The following is a 20180-nucleotide window of genomic DNA, read 5'->3' on the forward strand; positions in this document are numbered from 1 at the left end:
CAGGGGGACATGGGGATGTGGGGACAAAGGGACATGGGGACAGGGGGACATGGGGATGGGGAACACAGGGACATGAAGACAGAGAGATGGGGACGTGGGGACACAGGGGTAGGGGGACAAGGGGACACAAGGACAGGGGGACAATGTGATATGGGGACAGGGGACATGGGGACACGGGGGACACAGGGACGGGGGATGCGGGGACATGGGGGCTCCAGGCACGGTGTATGGGGACACGGGGAGCCCTGCGGCCCCGGTGCTGGGGTGCAGGGACACGGAGCGCTGGGGCCATGTCCTGCTGCGGGGGCAGGCAGGGCACCGCTCCCAGACATGGGGACATGGGGACACAGGGACACGTGGGGTGCAGGGACACTGCCACCCCTCGCAGGAAGGGTGCCCGGACCCTGGCCTGGCCGGCCGCTGCTGCAGGGACACTGAGGGGGGGGGGGACAGTGCCACGAGGCTCCCCAGCAGCCCTCACCCCCCTGTCCCATCCCCATGTCCCCATGTCCCCATGTCTCCTGTCCCCATGTCCTCATGTCCCGGTCCCCATGTCCCCATTGCCCCTCGCTCCTCTTTCTGCTGGTGCTTTCGTCCCATGCTCTGTCCCTGGGGGGCTCCCCACCGTCCCTGTTGCCCCCCCAGGGCATTTTGGGGGGCATTTTGTCCCTTTGCCTGGTGTGACGCTTTGTCCTGGGCCGTGTCACCAGCTGTCACCAGCTCTGGGGGGACGTGGGGAGCCGAGAAAACATACTGGGGGCCACGCAGCAGCGGGTTGGGTGCAGGAAGGGGACAGCCGGGGGTCCCACTCGCGGTGTGGAACGGGCTTGTCCGAAGCCACCAGACCCGGGGACATCTGTTCCTGGCATGTCCCCGCTGCCCCCGCCGGGCAACGTCGCGTGTCACCTCCCTGCTGCGGTTTGCAAATCGTCCCTCCGCAGCCACCAGCGGCTGCTTCCTCCTCCCCAGCCCGTCCGTGCAGGACCCGCGGCTGCTGCCGGTGACATCCCCGGGGGGTCACCGCAGGCCACAGCGTCCCGCCGGGCTGCTGGGAACGGGGGCAGCGTGCACGCACGTGGCAGGGGAGGAAGAGGAAGGGAGCCGGTGGCCATCCAGCCACGGTGACGCACAGCGGGGCCAGCCCTGCCGGTGGCTCTCGAGGGGACGCAGCTCTGGCGGAGGCCACCCTGCTGAAATGTCCCTGCCGGTGACTTCGCCCGGCGCCGTCGCCACCTTCCTGCTCGGCTTGGCCACCCAGCTCCCCCTGGGTAAGTGTCCTGGTGGCTGTCCCCTGGCTCGGTGACACGGGTGACAAGGGGCTGGGCACAGCAGGAGGGGGGGGATCTTGTGGGATGTGCCGACACTTGGCACTCAGAGGGGGCGGCTGCGTGACACGGTGACAGCTCCCATGGTGCAGACCCCTGAGCCCTGCCACGGGGGGACATCTGGCCCAGGCGTGCTGGGGGACAACTTTCCCTCCTGGCACCAAAAATCAACACGCTGTCTCCTGTTCCCTGGACGGGGAGCGGTGGCACAGTTTGCAGGGGACCCGGTCCCCGCGCAGGGTCCCAGGGGCACATCCGGGCATGCAGTGGCCCAAAATCGGGGGGGAGGCTGGGGGGGCTGCAGTGCCCCGGCTGCAGGAAGGGGCCGGCTGTCACTTGCCTGGCAGTGGCTTTTTTGGGGCCCTGCTCGTTCCCCGCTTCTGCGTCAGGCGAAAAGCCTCTGACCACAGGGAGCCGGCGAGCTGCGTGCGGCCAGGGCTGTGCCGGGAGGAGGAGGAGGAGGAGGCAAGACCTCGGTGGCTTCGTCTCAGCCCTGTCCTCGTGTGGGTGGCCATGTCCTGTGTCCCCCATGCTGGGCAGGACCCCCCAGGGTCCCTCGTCCCAGGCACCCCGGCTTGCACCCAGGGGGGTGCTTGGGTGCCTACGCTGCAGAGAGTCACCTCTGCTGGTGGCTCCGCAGGGGGAGGTGACAGCTCCTGGGGGTCCCCGTGGGGAAGGGGCACCGGGAGGTGCTCTCGGCCCAGCCCCACATCTCATGTCCTCCGCAGCGTGTGGCAAGGGGCGCGTCTTGCGGCCCCTCACCCCCCAGGAAGAAGCCGAGTGCCCCAGCGCCTCCGTGGAAGCTTTTCTCAACAGCACCATGTCCACCCGCGTCCTGCCCGCCCTCTACTCTGTGGTGCTGCTCGTGGCGCTGCCGGCCAACGCTGTGGCCTGCTGGGTCCTGGTGGTCAACTTCAGGAGGTGCTCCAGCTCCCTCTTCCTGCTCAATCTGGCCAGTGCTGACCTCCTCTTTGTCCTTCTGCTGCCCTTCAAGATCTGCTACCACCTCCTGGGCAACCACTGGCTCTTTGGGGACTACCTGTGCCGCGCCACGGTGGCCCTCTTCTACGGGAACATGTACGGCTCCATCCTCTTCCTCACCTGCATCGGCCTGGAGCGCTACATCTCCGTGGTCCACCCGTTTGTGCTGAAGGGCTCCAGGTGGACGTGGGGCAGGGCGGGCATCTGCGTGGGCATCTGGCTGCTGGTGGGGCTGGGCGTGAGCCCCCTGCTCTTCTACCCCCAGACAAAGCACAGCTCACTGCTGAACATCACGACGTGCCACGATGTCCTCGGAAAGGACGAGCAAAAGTTCTTTGACTCCTATTTCCTCTCGCTGGTGGGGCTGGGCTTTGGCATGCCCTTCGTGCTCATGACCATCTCCTACAGCTGCATCCTGGCCCGGCTGCTGGCCAAGCACAGAAACTACCGGCACGTGGTGTGCGTCCTGGCTGTGGTCTTCCTCGTCTTCATCCTCTGCTTCACCCCCAGCAACGTGCTGCTCTTCATCCACTACCTGCTGCAGGACACGGTGTGCAGCAACACCGCCTACATCTGGTATGCGCTGGCCCTGGCCTTCAGCGCCTTCAACAACTGCTTCGATCCCTTCATCTACTTCTATGTCTCCCGAGATTTTCGGGGCTGGCTCCGCAACAGCTGCTGCCCCCAGCGGCTCCGGACACGGAGGGGGTGGGAGAAGGCAGCCTCGTGCCTGAGGTCCAGCGAGCAGACCCAGCTCTAGGCGGGGCTGGGGACATGGGGCTGTGTCCCGTGTGGAGGGGACCCTGCTCCAGCTGCCAGCCCGGGGCTCACCCCCGCCGAGCCCCCTGTCCCCAGCTGGGAACAGCCCAAGGAGGGACAGAGCTGCTGCCCCAAAACCTTCAGCAGCACGGTCCCCACCGCTCCATTCCTGGCGCTGCCACCTCCGTGCCCCTGTCCTGCGGGTCCCTCCCCACCCGGTGTCCCCACCGCTCGCCCTGCGGTGACCGAAGCCCCCAGAGTCCAAATAAACCTTTATTTCTCCCTGCTGGCGCAAGGAGAAGGTATAAATGCCCCAGATGAGCAGGAGCCGTCCTCCATCGCCAGGACCACACGCCGGGCACACGCGGCCAGCCCCTCTGCTGGACACCCCCCAGAAATGCCCCACGATGTGCGCAGGAAGGGGAAAGGGGGGGGGCACACGGGTGCCTCAACCCTGCGCCAGGGGACCGGGGCTGGGGAGGGGATGCTGGGCAGAGCTCAGGGGGCTCATGCGGGAGGAAGGCTGCACGCTGCGCACCCCGTGTCCCTGGCACCACGTGCCCCATCTGATGCTCACGAGCACCGCAGTTCTGCTTTTATTTTCCCTATGACTCGCTCCCCTCGGCGCTGAGCCCAGCGGCGGCGGGTGTGCTGCCCACACGCGGACACACACGTCATTGTCCCCTGTCCCCCCAAGGGGGTGGCACCGCGCCGGCTGCTGGTCCCCATCTGTCCCCGCTCCCAGCCCGGCCCCGGGGTGAGGCCGGGAGGAGGAGGAGGGTGCCGGCTCTGCAGTCCCCTCCCTGTCACCACTGCCACCAGATGTGACTTGACCCCCAGGTCGGTGCCACCCCGGGTCATGTCACCGGCTGGCCCGGCCCCGTCGCTGGTGGCTGGCCCTCGTTCTTCCTGAGGATGATGCTGCTGAGCTCCTGGATGAGCTTCTCGTTGATGGACGAGGAGAGCTGCATGCTCCTCTTCCTGGGGATGCTCACAGAGGTCTCGGAGCTGGGGCTGCTCCCTGGTGTGGCCACCGGCTCCTGGTCCCCAGCCAGTGCCGCAGACGGCTCCACGTTCCTCTCCAGAGAGGCCGTGTGGGTGGCTCTGGGCCCGCAGGATGGGGCCGCATCACACTCCAGGTTCAGGCCCCACTCGAGGGACAGCGCCTTGGTGACGGGTAGGCCCGGCAGCCTCTGCGCGGGGCTGGCGGGCAGCGAGGAGCGCAGCGCCGGGGCCGGGGGGTGCTCGGGGCCCGGGGTCGGCTTCTTGGACCTGTCCACCGGGGGCACAGCCGAGGGGTCCGCCAGCAGCCCCCGCTCCAGCTCCAGCGCCGCCAGCTCGGGGAAGTTGCCCACCTCCTCGTAGACGGGCTCGGCGTCCGCCTCGTTCTCCTGCTGCTCCTCCTCCAGGGAGTCCTGGTGCACCTTCATGGGCTGGGGGGGACGGGGACCGGGGTGAGGGGCAGTGCCCGTGTGCCCGCAGAAGGGTGCTGCCCGGGGAGATTTGCCCCCCTGCCGTGGGGCTGATGCTCCAGGCAGAGCCCCTGTGGGGCATCAATCCTGCTTTAGGTCTCTGGACACGTCCCTGCTGCCCTTTTGGCCAGTGCAGGCTGGGCACTTTGGGCTCCAGTGGGACCAGATCAGTGTCACCAAGTGGTGGCATTGTCCCACAGCCCCTGGCAGCGGTGGTGCGGCGGGGAAAGGCCACGGGTGCCGACACACAAAGCCAGGTGAGGCAAGACAACATCTGGCCAGGCAAAAATAACCTGATGGAGAGCAGCACCCAACCCTACTTCCTTGCATTTCTTACGTCCAGCCCCTCTGGGGAGGTGCTAGGAGCTGGGCTGGACATCCTCACTCCTGGCTGCTCACACCAGGACCACGCAGGGACCCCAGCCCTGGGGTGGGACACACAGGACAGTGGGCACAGCACGGGCAGGGTGGTGGGGGCACATCCCCAGGGGGCAGCAGGATGCTGTGGGCAAGCCCTTGCCCCCGGAGCCGGGATGCACAACGCAAAGCACGAACACGTCCCACGCATGCGGGTACTTACAAAAAACATGGACAAAGTCCTTCGTGTGTGCAGGCGGAGCTGGAAACAGAGGAGACAGGCAGAGATAAGCACCCAATAGAGCAGAGCGGGGCAGGGGTGTGGGGAGACCTGCCTGGGCAGGGAGGGCACGGAGGGGCAGCGGACACGAGTGCAGCACGCAGACACGCCGGGCACGGGGACACACGCCCAAAGCACCCGCTTGGCTCCTGGCTGGGCGCACGGACACGGATGGGCGCAGGAGCACCCACGGGCAGGGTCGGTGCCGAGGTCTTACCAGGGTCTGGTTGGCGGAGAGCATGGTGGCGTCGGTGCTGTCCCCGTGCAGGGGCACCAGGGGCATGGTGCCGAATTTCTGCTTGGTGAGGTCAGAGGAGGAGCGCCGGCGCATGATGACGGGGCGCAGGTCGTCGTGCTGCGTGCCAGGAGGGGGGTCACACCAGGCTGCGTGGCTGGCCCCCTCCCCTCTCCTATACTCCCCTCCCTACCCAGCCCTGCCTGCACCCACCTGAGCCTTGAGGATGCTGGTGGTCCAGTCCCACAGCTCAGCCTGCCCCGAGCACACCAGGTACCTGCAGAGGAGCCAGCTGAGGAGCTGCCAGGCAGCAGGGACAGTGGGGCCCGGGACCCCTTGTCACCTTCCCTGTGAGCCAGGGGCTGCCAGCACAACTCCCCTTGGTGGGGCACCCCCCAAAACTCCCTGCACGTCCAAACAACTGCTTTGGTCCAAGGCAAGAGCTAACCCAGCCCCCCCGAGGCAGCTCAGCTCAGAACCCAGCAGCAGCCTGGTTTTGGCTGCATGGGGACACAGCTGGCGGGACAAAGGCTGGTGGGTGGCACAGCCTCATGGGTGTCACAGTCTCATGGGCGTCACAGCCTCACGGGTGGCACAGCCTCACGGGTGGCACAGACACCTGGGCAGGCCCCACCAAAGCCCAATGCTTGGAGATGCATCTCCCAGGGGTGCTGGCGAGTGCCACAGCCAGGCACCAGCTCTGCCCTGCCCTCAGGACCCTGCAGGAGGGAACCTGGCCATCCCGGCCCCATTAAACACGGGGACCCCCAGCCCCAGGACAGCTGGTGCAGATACTCACAGCTGCTGCTTGTCCAGGCTCAGCGTGAAGCCCCACCTGGGGAAGGGAAGAGGCAGGCAGTGGGGCAGCATCACCCAACGCAGCAGGGTGCAGGGGTCAGGTTGTCCCACAGCCTGCTATTGGCACAGCTTTTGGGGGGGTGCATGCCCCAGGGCCACATCCAGGAAGCTGCCACTTACTGCGCCGGTGGCTTCAGCTTCTTCTTAATGCCCATGTAAACCTTGGCTGCGTCCAGCGGCCACTCGCGCTCTGGCTTGGCACTCTGGGGACAGAGAGCCCAGCTGACCTGTGTGGCCACCACCATGCCATCGTGGTCCCTGGGGTCCCCCTCTCTACCCCTCCATACCCTCTTCTCCTTGAGCAGCAGCAGCTGCCGGTCCCGGATGACGAAGTAGCGCTCCTGGAACTTGCTCCCCAGCAGCTTGGGGGGCTCCTCGCGGCATTTCAGCAGCCCACACTTGGGGGTCTCACGCTTGGCACCTGCCCAGTGGAAGAGATGGGGGTCAGGGAGTTGGGATTAATCACAGAGTGCTCCCGCTATGGGTGCTGGCTAGGGCCACCCATGGGTGCTGGGCCCCTCTGTGGTCACCTCACCTGTGAAGAGGCAGCTGGCCTCGCCGATGGGGACCTTCCTCACCAGCAGGTACGCGGCGCTGGGCTCTGGGAGCTTGCACCACTGCAACGCCTGCTCCAGCACCTTCTCCTTGGGGTGCAGGGGCCGCTCTGGGGAAGCAGGGACACTGTCACTGCTGTGTCCCTTCCCTTTTCCAGCCACCGTCCCCCTTGCTACTGGTAGCAAACCTCCCCCCCGAGCATCCCCAGCCCTGCGGTGCTCACCCAGCTCCCCATTCTCCAGGACCTCGAAGGTTAGCCAGATGTCCAGGCTGGTCGCCACGTTGCGCATCTCCAGCACTTGGTTGGTGAGCTCCTCCGCTGTCATCGTGGGGGACACCTGGGGCCGGACACACGGGGAGCTGCGGTGGGCGGTGGCAGGATGGGACCCGGGGACAGGCTGCGCCAGGAGGCCATGTCCCACCACCCGTCCTCGGCACAGCTGTCCTTTGGGACTCACCTTCAGGGTGACACAGCAGTCGGGCAGCTTCTGCTCCAGGTACACCTCGATGATGAGGTCCCCAGCCTGTGAGAGCTGTGGGAGAGGGGTGGCATTGGTGCCGTGATGGCACGGGTGCTGTGCACGTCCCCACTCCCCAGGGGCTTGGGGAGCTGTAGCTTGGCTCGAGCCTCAAGGTGATGGATGAAGGGGAGACATGGGGGAGAAGATCCTTCCCCAAATGTCTGGCCTCACCATGGGGAGGTGTGGGACAGCAGGGACCCACAGCAGGCAGCAGGGTGCGTCCCCATCCGTCCCACCAGCCCAGGGCCCTGCCGTGCTGAAGGTCAGCGCATCCCTAGTACCTGGGTGTCCTTCCAGGTGGTGATCAGACTGTTCTCCAGCTCCATCTGGGACACCTGGTCCTCGTCAATCTGCCGGAGGAAGCAAGGATAGGAAGAGAGGGGGGACACATGGGGTCAGTGTGGAGCGGGCTGAGGCCACTTGGCCAGGACGGGTGATGCAGGGTGAGGGATGGGGGCCAGTGTGGGAGGATGCACGGGGACAAGGACAGGGCCAGCACGGAGAGGGGACCTGCAGGGCTCTCACATTGAAGATGCTGACGTAGTTGTCAATGAGGTCTTCCATCACCTTCACCTCATGCTCGCCTTTGCCATCGGTCTGGAAGAGGCTGGGTGCGAAGAGCAGCGACAGGTTCTTGGTGGTCATCTGGTTGAGGTCTGCGCATTTCTGCACCCTGGGGCAGGGAGCGCGGCGGTGAGGGGCTGGCCCCACTCTGGGGGGGCTGTCGGCCCCAGCCGCCCTCTTCTACCCCAAAACCAGCCTGTTTCTCCCCAGCTCTCTGGATCACCAGGACTGGGAACTTCCTGCTGGGCAGTTCCCGTTTCCAGGACTGCCAGCTGCCATCCCACCGTGCTCTGACTCAGGGGTGGGAATTTGTTTTCTTTCCCCTTTTTTGGACACTGGGTGAAGTCGACGTCCTACAAGGGGGTGTCCCCTACTCCCAAACCTCCCCCCTACTGCAGGACAACCTTGGGAATGTCTGAGCTGTCCCAGATGTTCCTGCATTTCCCAGCACTGTCCTGGGGGCACTGGGCTCTGCCTGGCTCTCAGGGGTGGGATCCAGTGTTCCCCAGGGAGGTGCCGCACTACGGGGACCCCATGGGGAGGTGGCACGCTGACCTGTAGAGGTGCCCGATCAGCGCAGCCAGGGTCTTGCGGTTCAGGCGAGGCAGGCGATGGATGAGCTCCTTGTACCGCTCCAGGCGCTGTGGCTTGGAGGAGATCTCTGGAGAATGGAGAACAAGCCATGGACCATCACTGGGGCTGGTGGGCCCAGAGCTGGCCTGACACTGGGACCCTGTCCCAAAGGACACTGCACGCCCAGCACGGGAGCAGGGACGTACTCGCAGCCTCCTTCCACTGCGGGTGCAGCTCCAGGGTGAAGACGGGGTCCTCCAGTTCACGGAAGAACCTCTTCAGCACGTCAGTGACGTCCTCGATGAAGTTGTCGCTGATGCGCAGTTTGACGTTGCGGGCGTCCCGCCGGAACTCCTCCATCAGTACCTTGATGCGGGACTTGGCTCCGTTCTTGCGGTAAATCCCTTCATGGCGCAGCCCTGGGGAAGGGACGTAGCGTCACGGGGCCTGATCCTGCCCAGCATGTCCCCACCAGGGCTGGTGTCTGGAGAGCAGGGATCCTTATCTGTGCCCATTGGCCACACAACGAGTGCTGGGGTGGGTCCCGTGCTCACCGTACTGCGTGATGAAGGCGATGCAGCTGTCCACAATGATGGGGATGTCCCCGCGGCTCAGCTGCTGGTCCCGCAGCGCGTTGCCCCGGCCCCCTGCCGCTGCCTGGATGTCAGCATACCACGCCGCCGTGTCCGCCCGCGACAAGCCCTGCAGGTAAAACGTCCTGAGAACAACAAGGGTGGAGAACTGGGAATGAAGGCTGCCGGGAGCTGGGTTGTCCCCTCCCACCCCACGCGCCAGGCTGAGCCCAGGGGCACCCAACCCTGAGAGACCCGCAGCCGGGGTGACCTCTGCAAGCCCCTTGTCCATGACCATGCCACCACCCCCACAGCATCTCCGCGGTGGGCTCAGGATCATCCTCTGCCCGCACACCAATGCCTTCACCCCAGCATCAGCTGAGCTCGCTCAGTACCCTCTCCATCCTTCCCACATCCAGCTCTCACCTCCCCATCTCCACCAGCAGCAGCATCTCCCTCTTCTCCAGCGTATCTGCGGGGGGCACCAGACCTGCGTGGGGGCAAGAAGCGGAGGGCTCAGAGTGGGGCACAGCCACCCGCTGCCACGTGCCCAGCCTGGGCACTCACTGAGCTCCTGCAGCCGCCGCAGGTTGATGCTGTCCTCAGCCCCATCCTCCTCGGCGGGGCAGATGAAGAGGTGGGCTTTCTGCAGGATGAAGAAGGCTTGCTGCCAGCGCTCGGGGTTGAGCATGCACTTGTAGCGCAGTTGGCCCGCTCGCTGGAATTCGTAGCTCAGCAGGCAGTGACAGCTCACGGGAGTGAACCACTGTGGGATGGAACAAGCAATGAGATGGGCAAAGGCAGGGCTCAGGGTGGGGACAGGTCCCCACCAAGCACAGTGCCCGGCTCACCTTGCCGATGGTGCTTGCCCATGCCTGCAGTGTCTCGGGACTGTCGGCCCCCAGCTGCTGCACTTTTTCCCCAGTGAGGAAGAGCTCGAGGGTGAAGCGAAACCTGCGGAGGATGAGACCCCATCAGGGCTGCTCCCACCCTGCACCCAGAGATGCTCGGGATGTGCCCAGCCACCAAGCAGGGAGCGGTGCCCGTCCCTGCCCTCTGTATGCCCATGGGCTCTCCAGGCTTGCAGGTCCACCCATGCCGAGGAGGGAGCACCCTGGGGATACCTCTCAGTAGCGCCAGGGTTGGTGGGTGCCTGGGCTCTGCTCACGCCCAGGGAGAGGAGCTCCACACTCTCGATGTGGCCCAGGGGCTCGGTGCATTTCTCCGTCTCAAAGAAGAGCAGAGATTTCTCCAGTGAGCACCAGACGCGCTGGAAGTCTGTGGGATGGTGGAGTTAGTGTTGGTGGGGTGGGTGCCCCACACTTTCCCACACACCCCACACTTCCCCACGTGCCCCATGCTTTCCCATGCACCCCACACTTACCCTCTCTGCTCTTCTTGGTTCCCGGGAGCCGGGGGGGAGCTGTGGCCCGGTGCAGGTACCCGCTGTGTGTCACCGGCTGTGTGATTTCGTTGTAGACGCCCTCCGGACCTGGTTCCCCTGTGAGGAACAGCACTGAGAGGAGGCACCCACCAAAGTGTGGGTACCAGGGGCAGGGAGACCCCCCACTCATGTAGGTGTAGGCAAAGGGATGCTCCAGGCATGGGGGTTCCCCAAAAACGGGCTCCAAATGTAGCCACCACCCTGCCCCACCCCAAAGGAGGGGTCCAGTGGGGCATGCCCATATGCCCTGGCTGTCCCCACCCCTAGTGCACCGGGACAGCAGCAAGGAGGAAGCCCCCCTATCACAGCCTGAAGGGGCTTGAGTTACCTGAATGATTCCTGTGCCTTTTGCTCTCCAGATCCCACCATAGGTCAGCCCCTGGGGCCATCTCGTAGGCTGCAGGGTCAGCAGCCAGCCCAGCCTCTGAAGAGGAGAAGAACTGCAGGACGGTCTTGAGCAAGCCTGGTGCTGACACTGCAGTGCACAGTGCCTGGAACGAGACAGGCACCCGTAGGGACCACGTCCTGGCCGATGGAGAGCCCCATCCCACTGCTGGGGTGCTCAAAGCTGGGCACAATGACCCACACACCCATGGGGCAGCCCAGTGTGGGAACGCAGGCATGTCAGCCAAGCAGAAGGTGTTGGCAACTCAGATGTGGATATCCAGGGTCATTCCCAGCCCCCCTGCACTTTGCACGCACCCTGTGGTGGCCCCTACCTGGAGCACTTCCTCCTGGGTGGCATAATGGGGATGGGGCAGGCGGTACCGCCCGTCCCGGTACTTGCGGGCGATGAAGTCCCGTCTCTGCTCGGCGCTGGCGTCCGGGTGGAGAGCCTCGGCGGTGGGGAGGCGGGCAGCCCAAAATCGGTTGGCTCGGTCATTTCCCAGCACGATAAAGAGCTGTGGGAGAGTCCCACAGTGAGGGCGAGCAGCAGGTAGAAGGGGATGTCCAGTATCCCTGCATCCCAGCAGAGCCCATGGGGCTGCTGCCCTGCCCCAGGGAGCCCTGAGTGCCTCTACCTGCACGATTTCATTGGACCAGACGCTGGTGTCGAGCTTCAGGCTTTGCACCTTGGAGATGTTGGAGCCCAGGCTGCGGTGCTGTCCTGTGGGGGGAGCAGGCAGGTGAGCATCCTCTGGCCCTGCCAGGAGAATTGGTGCCAGGTGGTACCTGCACCCTGCCCGCCCCCGGGGTGATGTACTGGCCTGCGCACTGCTTGCAGATGACCACGCAGAGGTTGATGGATGCCCAGTCGGGGTTCTGAGCCTGGCAGTCTGCGCAGTACTTGTTGGCTTTGTTGGACCAGATCTTTTCTGCCACCTCGTAGTCATAGAGCATCTCGGCTATGGCCTCCTGCAGGGCCTCCATCCACTCCCGCTTATCCCGCTCCGATTCTGCCACAAAGCTGTGGGCAAAAGCGGCCAATCCTCACAGAGATCCTGGCTCCAGCAGCCAGCTGCTCCCCATCCCCATCCCCGTCCCCGTCCCCATTCCCATCCCTGTCCCCGTCCCCATTCCCATCCCTGTCCCCGTCCCCATCCCCATCCCCATCCCCGTCCCCGTCCCCATCCCCATTCCTATCCCATTCCTATCCCTATCTCCATCCCATCCCCATCCCATCCCTATTCCTATTCCCATCCCCATCCCTGTCCCTATCCCTGTCCCCATCCCTGATCCAGTCACCATCCCCATCCCCATCCCCATCCCTATTCCTGTCCCTGTCCTCGTCCCTGTCCCCATCCCTCCTGCCACCGGTACCTGAATATCTTGGAGGGGGTGATGAGCTCGAAGCTGCGGTTCTTGGCCTCGCGGATGGTGGAGCCACGCATCTCGATCACGCAGATGCCGATGCCCATCTTGAAGAACTGCAGATGTGAGCGACGCTGGTGCTGGCTCTGCCCATGGCTGCAGTGCATGCACCCAGCACCTCCAGCCTTGCGTCCCTGCGCTGCCTGGCCCACCTAGAGCTGGCACCCACACCTTCCAACCCATCCTGCCTGGTGTGGCTTAAGCATCCTGCAGATAGATTACATCTTAAAAGGCAACACTGAGCCAGGCACACTCATATGGCAAATATCAGCCTGAGCAAAAACCACTTGGGGTGGCTTAGTGTGCACCAGGCAAACTGGAAATGAGGTGACCAGGGAGAAAAAAAGCAAACAGGATGCTGAGAAACTTCAGCAGATGGGAGGTGGGATTTCCGTGGGGTTTGCTGCGGGTGCCGGGGCAGTGCCACCAACCTGCTCGCTCTTGTACAGCCACATCTCAGGCAGGCTGAGGGCTGCGAACACCTTGGACTTCTGGCCCTTCAGCTCCAGGGTCCCCGACTTCTGGCAGTGCGCCGTGTTGGGGGGCCGTGGCCGGGAGCCCCCCAGGCGCTGGTCAGCCACCTTCTTCTGCAGCGTGGAGCACCACTCGTTCCTCTGGGCTGCGCAGGGAGGGCAGGGCTGAGCGGGCAGCCCCGAGCCCTTCCCTCTGCCCTGCTATGGGGCAGAGCATGGTGGGGACAGGCGTCCCCTGCTCGGAGTGGCCGCTGTGGGGACAGGGCTGCCCAGGGGAAGCAGGACCAAGCAGGACCACCTGGGACAGAGGCAGGGATGGGTCCCTGGAGACCGATGGCCCCCAGCCCAGGTTTTGGCTTACCCTCGTTCTCGGCACGGAAGACGAAGATCCGGTGGCTGGTGACCACCTGGAACTTGTTGTCCTTGCTGGCGCGAACCATCTCGATGACCGACAGCGGGATCACACCCTTGGGGTAGGGCTCCTGAAAGCAGCCCCGGGGGGGTCACCCCACTGTGCCCTGGGACCCCCACACCTGCCTCACTGGGCACACCGGTACCAAACCCTGGTAGTGGGCAGGAAAGGGCTGGCTGCAAGCCCCCCGTGATAGCAGCTGCTCTGGGGCCACGCATGGGCCCTCTCCACTCGGTGCCACTGACACAGGGCCAGGCAGGTCCCCTGGGCGCGGGGACATGGCAGCTCGACCCTGGTGATGCTGGGGCTGAGCCGGCTCCTTGCAGAAGATGGACAAGGGGCTGTGGCAGCTGACGTGCGGCAGGATCACAGAGGCTGGCAGGGACCTCTGGGTCCATTTGGTCCAACCCCTGCACAAGCAGGACCACCTGGAACAGATTGCCCAGGACCACGTGCAGGTGGCTTTTGAAGATATTCGAGGATGTGGACTGGAGACTCCAAGGATGGAGACTTCACAACCTCTCTGGGCAACCTGTGCCAGTTCTGAGTCACCCGCACAGCACAGAAATCCTGGTGTTCAGAGGAAACCTCCTGTGGTTTATTTTGTGCCCGTTCCCTCTTCTCCTGGCACTGGGCACCACTGAGAAGAACCTGGCTCCATCCCCTTTCCTCCCTCCCTTCAGGTATTTCTGTGCATTGATGAGATCCCCCTGAGCCTTCTCCGGGCTGAAACTCCCAGCCCTCAGCCTCTCCTAATTAGGCAGCACAGTGCAGCCCCCTCCTGCCCGCATCCTGCCCCCTCTCACCTTCTCACTGCTGAAGTACATCAGGTTCTTCCCATCGAAGCGGACGTAGCGCCTCTGGAAGACATAGTTCCTTTTGGGATGGCAGAAAAACAGGCTGTTAGGAGAAGGGTGGTCCCCTGAGGGCCCCACATGGACCCCAGAGATGCTGCACAAGGACCCTCGCAGCACACCGACGGGACCCAGGACCCAAGCAGCTCCGGATGGCTCTGAGACCCCCGTGCCCACCTCACCAACCTTGCCCAAGAGGGCTTCACCGTGGGGACCCGTCACCGCCCCGTGGTGGGCACGTACCCTTGTGGGGACAGCTTGTCCAGCCAACCGCTGAGCATGGTGGGCCGGGGCTCGGAGAGCGAGGTGTAGCTCGCATAGGGGGAGATGGTCAGGTCGTCCAGCACCTCGTCAGCGTAGAGATGGGGCGGCAGGCTGAACGGGGTGCCCTCAGCCCGCGGAGCCTCCACAGTGGAGTATCCCTCCGTGTCGTTCTGGGCGATGCGTTCGATGAGCCTGGCGCGCGTCTCCTCATCCTCACTCCTCCCCTCGCTGCTGCACTCGCTGCTCGTCCTGCGAGGAGCGGGGCCATGGGACCATCAGGAGATGTTCCCCACCACTCCTGGACTCAACCTGGGCTCCTCGGGACACCCAGCCCCTTGGGTTTCTGCATCTCCATGAGTGAGGCAGGATGAGGGCTTGGTGCTCACCAGCCCCATGGCCACCAGCAGCCCTCCCTGCCTGATGGTGAGGCTGGAGACAGTTGGTAAAAGGGTTTTCTGCACCTTGGGTAAGAGCTGCCCCCATCCTGGCTCCCAGACTGGCCTCTCCCTGTGCCCTACTGGTGTTCGTGGCCCCGGGGTGTCCCCTCATGCCCAGCTGCAGGGCCTGGGAAAGATGGGCAGGGGGAGCTCTGGCGTCAGCCTCGTTTTCTTTGGGAGCCCCAGTGAGATGAGGCCTGGCGAGACCATCCAGCCGTAACAATAAAAGGAAATCATAAAAATAAACCACTGCGCCTGCCCCTTCCCTCAGAAAGCCACGTTTCTTTCCCTGAAAAGGAAGCGGACTGGAAAATGTCTGATGGTCACAGGGGAGCTGCCCAGGCGCGACGGCGACGGGCAGGAGGCGGCAGCACCGGCACCGAGCTCCGGGACAAGGAGTGGGCTGCAGGAAAGGTGGCGGGGAAGGACCAAGCCATAGCAACGCTTCTGCCCGAGCAGTGCCCGAGGAGACTGAGGGGCTCCATCTCTCCATGGAGGGAGGCTTCGGAGGTCACCAGGGGCATGAGGAGGGCAGAGAGGCATCTCCCGGCCACCTCCACTCCGATCCCAGGAGCTGGGGGCCACCAGACAGTGCCAACAGGAGCAGGGTCCAGAACTACACAGAAAGAGGCTGGCTGTGGGAGTCCCCATGCACGAGATGTTGTAAATGGAGAAATTTGTGGAGAAATCCACTGGGAGCTACTGCACGTGAGAAACCCCCTCCAGCTTACAAGTCCATGGGCTAGAAATGCTTTTGGAGGAGGAGAATTATCCCATACACTCCCCCGATCATAAATTCTCCAAAGACCTGCTTTTCAGCACCTCATCATGGGAGCCAAGGTGTTGCATGGGCCCGTGCTTTGACCTGGGACCTTCGTGTGTCCTTGTGAGGCCATCAGACATCAGATCTCCCTGAACCACAGGCTCGAAGTGATACTTGAAGTTGGCCTGCAAAGATGTTGGGCTGAAACCATGCAAAATGGTTTGCCTTTGTCTATGCAAGGTCCGCCACTGCTGCAGTGAATTGGGGCCCGGGGAGGAAAGGCCTCTGCTGCGTGCCTCCTGGGGGAGGCTGGGGCTGGAGCACTGGGGACAGCAGGGAAGGGACAGCCCCAGGCTTCACCAAAGGGAATGCTGGGCAGAAAGCCAGCAGACCATGGTCTGGGAGAGGGTTCTGACCCGGCGTCCTGCATTGGGGCTGAGGAGGTGGCAGGGGATGAATGATGGCCTGTCTGGCTCCAGTGTCTGCACGAAATTTGGGAAATGGACATGAGGGGCTAGGAGGCTCGGAGCTCAGCCAAAATTGCTATTTAATTATCATAACAGAGCTTTGGCCAGGTGATTTGCCTGGCTGGAGTCCCAGCCTGGTGTCCAGCTTCTTCGGCAGGGACTGGCCAGGGAGCTGGGGGACCGCGTGCTCTGGAGGTGGAGGCCAGCCTGAGGCTGCCCTGTCAGAGGGCTCAGGGTGAGAGAGAAAGGGCAAAAGTCCATGGCCAAGCCTTCCTGGGACAAGCAAAGCCCACGGCCTGGCAGGAGCATCCCAAGGACCTGGATGGAGCAGAGCAGGACCCCGGCCACCTCCCAGCGCTGCCCCTGAGGAGATGGGTGGTGGAGGAAGCCTCCACGCTGCGAGGCTGCAAAGGCTAAGTCATTTCCAGCTGGTGCTGGGCACTGAAAACAATGAACCCCAGAGCCAAGCAATTCCCTGGGGCAAGGAAAGTGGAAGGCCTTTTATCAGAGGTATTTCCAGGTCTGCTGAGCCTGGAGAGTGACACCCGAGGTGCACCGAGTTAGAGCAGTCTCAGCCTGCCGCTGCTCGCGTGGGACAGCTAGAGGAGGATGGAGGATCGGGGATGGAGGAGGGACATCGGGACTGAGGAGCTGCTGATGGGGCTGCTTGCTGCAGCTGGGGGCCCTGGGCCAGGCTGTCAGCCTGCTGGTGGACACCTGGGGCCAGCAGGGAGGTACGCAATGAGCTGCCAGGGTCACGCCGTGCCTGGGGTTTCTTTTCCTGGGGGGGTCAGGACAGGCATCTGGAAAGGAAAGCGCTGGGGCACCTGGCTGACGGGGCCCAGGAGCACAGCCCAAAAGGTCTTTGAAGGTTTTGTGTCTCTTGCTCAACCCACTGCAGCCCCACCAGAGGTGAAAACCTGTGAATGCTGCCTCTGACGCCCTGCAGGCAGCCGCATCCTGCCTCTGACCAGCAGGCCCACGCTTGCAGGAGGCATGGGCAGGGCAGTGGGTGCCTGGTGCTGCCCCCGGGGTGCTGGGGGTCCTGGCCCCTGCGAGCCCCCAGCGGAGACCATGACTGGCGCCCAGCCCTGCACTGCAGCTCCAGAGGAGATCGGGGATTTCGGTCTTTTTTCTTCAGCCCGTTCCCAGGAATTTTCAGTTCCCCCCTGCAGCCCGCGTGCCTGCAGCACCTGGGCTGACCGCAGCCCGAGCTCAGGGCACGTCGTGTGCCCAGCCCAGGGCAGCACCGGCCTGAAGCAGGGGCAGCGGGGACGTGCTGGCTGCAGGAGCTGGGGGATGCAGAGCCCTGGCTCAACTCCCTCCCTCTCTGTAAGCAACACAGGAAAAGGAACCCTCCCCATCTGAAATGGGAAGAGCAGCTTTCCTTCCTCTTTCTGAGATGCTATCAGGACTCATGGAAAGTACGTCTCAGAAGTGTGTTTTAAAGGCGCCCCGCGCACCCTCGCTGTCCCCGTGCCTACCTGCGGGCTTCTCGCTCCAGCTCCAGCTCAGCCACCGCCTCGTAGCTCTGCCCCGAGGGGACGCCCATGCCCTGGGGGGAGGTAGCGGTCACATCTCTGCCCCAGACCCCCTAACCCCCTGTGAGGGTGGTCAGCCCGTGCCCCCCACCCCGCCCAGCAGCGATGCTCAGCCAGGTGCCGCGGCCCCGCCGGCTGCATCCCCCTGGTGTGTGGGGGCTGGGGGGACATGGAGTGATGGCAGGGGAAGGACGCTGTCCCCGCTGTCCCCTCTCACCTTCTGCTCCCGCGCTGGGACTGCATGCCCAAAGGTGGTTTCGCCGTAGGGGCTGATGGGCGGCTTGCCGACCTCTGCGGGCAGGGACACGGGAAGGAAAGGCCATCAGCGGTGCCTGACGAAGGACAGTGACCTGCCAACCCTGGGGAACCCCTGTGGACCCCCTCAAGCTGATCCCCCCACCAGCACACCCCATCCGTCCAGGGCATGCAGTACGAAAGAAATGCCAGCCCAGACCTGCAGGGGCTGCACCCTGGGGACAGGCCCACGCTGGGGCCATCGGGGGGTCACCGCTGCACACGGGGGGTGTGGGGTTCTCACCTGGCTTGCCGGTGGGTCTCTGCGGGACAGGGGGGAACCCCCCTGTGGGCCAGCTGGAACTGCTTTAAAACAGAAGAGGGGTTACTGTGGCTATGGGTGGGGGCTCATGGCAGCTGCAGGGGTTCCTCCTTGTTTTTTGGTGGGCTGGGGGCTGCGTCCGCCCAGGGCTGAGCCTGGGTTTGTCCCCTGGGATGTGCAGCATCTCTGCCCTGCTGCCTGCTCCCTTCTCCCCACTGAGGCTGTATCTCTTGGGGATGCATTTCCACCCCCCCCATCCCAATCCCCTCTAACATCTCCCTCCTTGCTCCCAGCCAGCCCTCAGCCATACCCACACCATGCATGGGGCCCCCAGCCCTATTGCCCTGGGGGGCCAAGGAGGGACAGCAGCATCCTCCACCCCCAACCAGGATGAGCCCTCGGGGGCCCAGCTTCCCATGGGATGTGTTTCCCTCCTGATCTCTCCATGCAGAGCCTCGGGAAGGCACAGGGAGGGTGATTCTCCCAAGGGATGGGGTCCCGTGGGGTAGGGGGTCCTTGAATCTGGCTGCTCTGCCCCCCCTCCCCTCCCCAAGGGAAAGCATCTGCTTACTCAGGCTTCTCGGCCGGCTGGGTCAGCTCCTGCAGGGACAGATCGTTACCAAGATCCCGTGCCTGGGGACCATTCTCCCCTTCTGAGTCCTCCGCGGGTGCTGGTGGTGGCTTGAGTCCCTCATAGATGACGTTGGACACCATCTCCAGCCTGCCCTGCCCCGCGCCCGGCAGCGAGGTGCGTCCCTCTGGTGTGCTCGCAGGGCTGGGCTCGGCCACTGCGACCCTGTGGCTGAGCCGTGGCGGGACGGATGGGGCCCCCGGCAAGGGTTTCTCTGACATATCCAGGGCTTGTCCGTGATCTGGGGCCGCAGGGAGCTGTGCCTCCAGCCGGGATGTCCCCATGCCCATGGCTGCAGCTGTCCCCGGGCTCTCCATGTCCGTGGAGCTCTCCCCCGGCACGAAGCCCTCCAGCACCACGAAGGCTGTGGGTGCCCCATCGGGGCTCTGTGCCGGTGCTGTGGCGCGTGCCGGTGGTGTGGGCGCCGAGCCTGGCTCCGACTTGGGGCGATAGAAAACAGTCCTGGGCTTGGGGATGGGCTTCACCAGGGGAGGGGCCGGGTCCTTCTCTAGGGAAGATGCGTGGCTGGGCATTGCGCCGCGTTGCTGCATCCCAAAAGCATCGGTGGCTGCTCCTGGCTCTGCTTTCATGGCATCCTCACCCATTGGGGGTGCTCGGGGATGGGGGCCTCCTGCCCGGGGCTGCGCCCGCAGCCGCGTCTGCTGCGCCAGGTTCAGGATCCTCTTGCGGTGCCCGGTGGCAGTGATGCCGAGCTGCTGCAGGTGATCACCGTCCAGCGCGAGGGCATCTCGGGCCACATGGATCCCATGCTGCTTGAAAATGTCCCGGTACCTCTCCAGATGGATGGTGGCCAGCCAGTCTGCGATGTCCGAGTCAGGACCGCACAGCGAGCTCATGGCCCTGGGGTGCCTCCGGGACGGATTCTCAGCCCATCATCTGGGGAAGGAGGGCAGGAAGGGGTGAGGAGGCAGCAGGAGGGGAGGCCGGGGGCTTGGCCACGCAGAGGACGCTCCTGGAGGCCCCCCCAGCCTCACCACCCTGCCCAGAACCTCTCACCTCTAGCACCCGAAGCCAGGACCGCATCCTGTTGTTTCTCAGCCCGAAGCCTCTCCTCTGCCCCTCCCCGGGGCTGTCAGCACCGAGCAGGGGGCACGGGCGAGCCGAGGCTGGGGGCCGCAGCCCAGGGCTGCTTGGGGCTCGTTGGGAGGGGATGAGGCACTTTGGAGGGGGGCTGCCGCCGGCGATAGGGGGGTAGCAGCTGGGCCCCTCCCAGGGGACGAGCTCCGGTGCCGGCCAGCTCGGGGAGGGCTCTGCTGCCGGAAGGGCCAGACCATAATCTCTCCGGCTGCTGGCGAGGGCATGGGAGAGGTCAGCATGACTCACGGGCGGGCTGGGGGGGATGCACCCCGCGGGGCGAGCTGCAGGGCTGGCGCCCGGCACTGTGCCCACCCACCCAGGGACACCCATCCCCAAATTCCTCGCTGGAGGGAGCCGCGGGGTGCTGAGGGCCTTT

The 20180-nt window shown here is 64.5% G+C and overlaps 2 protein-coding genes across 2 annotated transcripts; one reads left to right on the forward strand and one right to left on the reverse strand.

The window, feature by feature from the left end:
• Positions 1-1195: 1195 nt before the first annotated feature.
• LOC118256171 (proteinase-activated receptor 3-like) lies at positions 1196-3066 on the forward strand. Its single transcript, XM_035562911.2, has 2 exons — positions 1196-1268; positions 2054-3066. Exons 1-2 carry the CDS (start codon positions 1196-1198, stop codon positions 3064-3066), a joined length of 1086 nt encoding a protein of 361 aa, XP_035418804.1.
• An 840-nt stretch (positions 3067-3906) lies between these two features.
• Positions 3907-19563, reverse strand: ARAP3 (ArfGAP with RhoGAP domain, ankyrin repeat and PH domain 3). Its single transcript, XM_035562897.2, has 33 exons — positions 18647-19563; positions 18058-18119; positions 17737-17810; positions 17463-17533; positions 14291-14560; positions 14000-14069; positions 13143-13263; positions 12740-12927; positions 12258-12364; positions 11705-11904; positions 11519-11604; positions 11216-11398; positions 10825-10987; positions 10437-10553; positions 10177-10330; positions 9904-10006; positions 9620-9818; positions 9479-9542; positions 9035-9198; positions 8687-8899; positions 8463-8568; positions 7869-8016; positions 7625-7693; positions 7281-7355; positions 7046-7160; positions 6803-6931; positions 6555-6688; positions 6388-6470; positions 6209-6244; positions 5623-5686; positions 5392-5529; positions 5118-5156; positions 3907-4498 (listed from the first exon to the last, which is right to left on the reverse strand). The coding sequence occupies exons 1-33, from the start codon at positions 19561-19563 to the stop codon at positions 3923-3925; spliced, it is 5238 nt and encodes a 1745-aa protein (XP_035418790.1). The 3' UTR covers positions 3907-3922.
• Between the last annotated feature and the right edge of the window lie 617 nt (positions 19564-20180).

This window comes from Cygnus atratus, chromosome 14 (genome assembly GCF_013377495.2).
Source record: "Cygnus atratus isolate AKBS03 ecotype Queensland, Australia chromosome 14, CAtr_DNAZoo_HiC_assembly, whole genome shotgun sequence".
Lineage (NCBI taxonomy): Eukaryota > Metazoa > Chordata > Aves > Anseriformes > Anatidae > Cygnus > Cygnus atratus.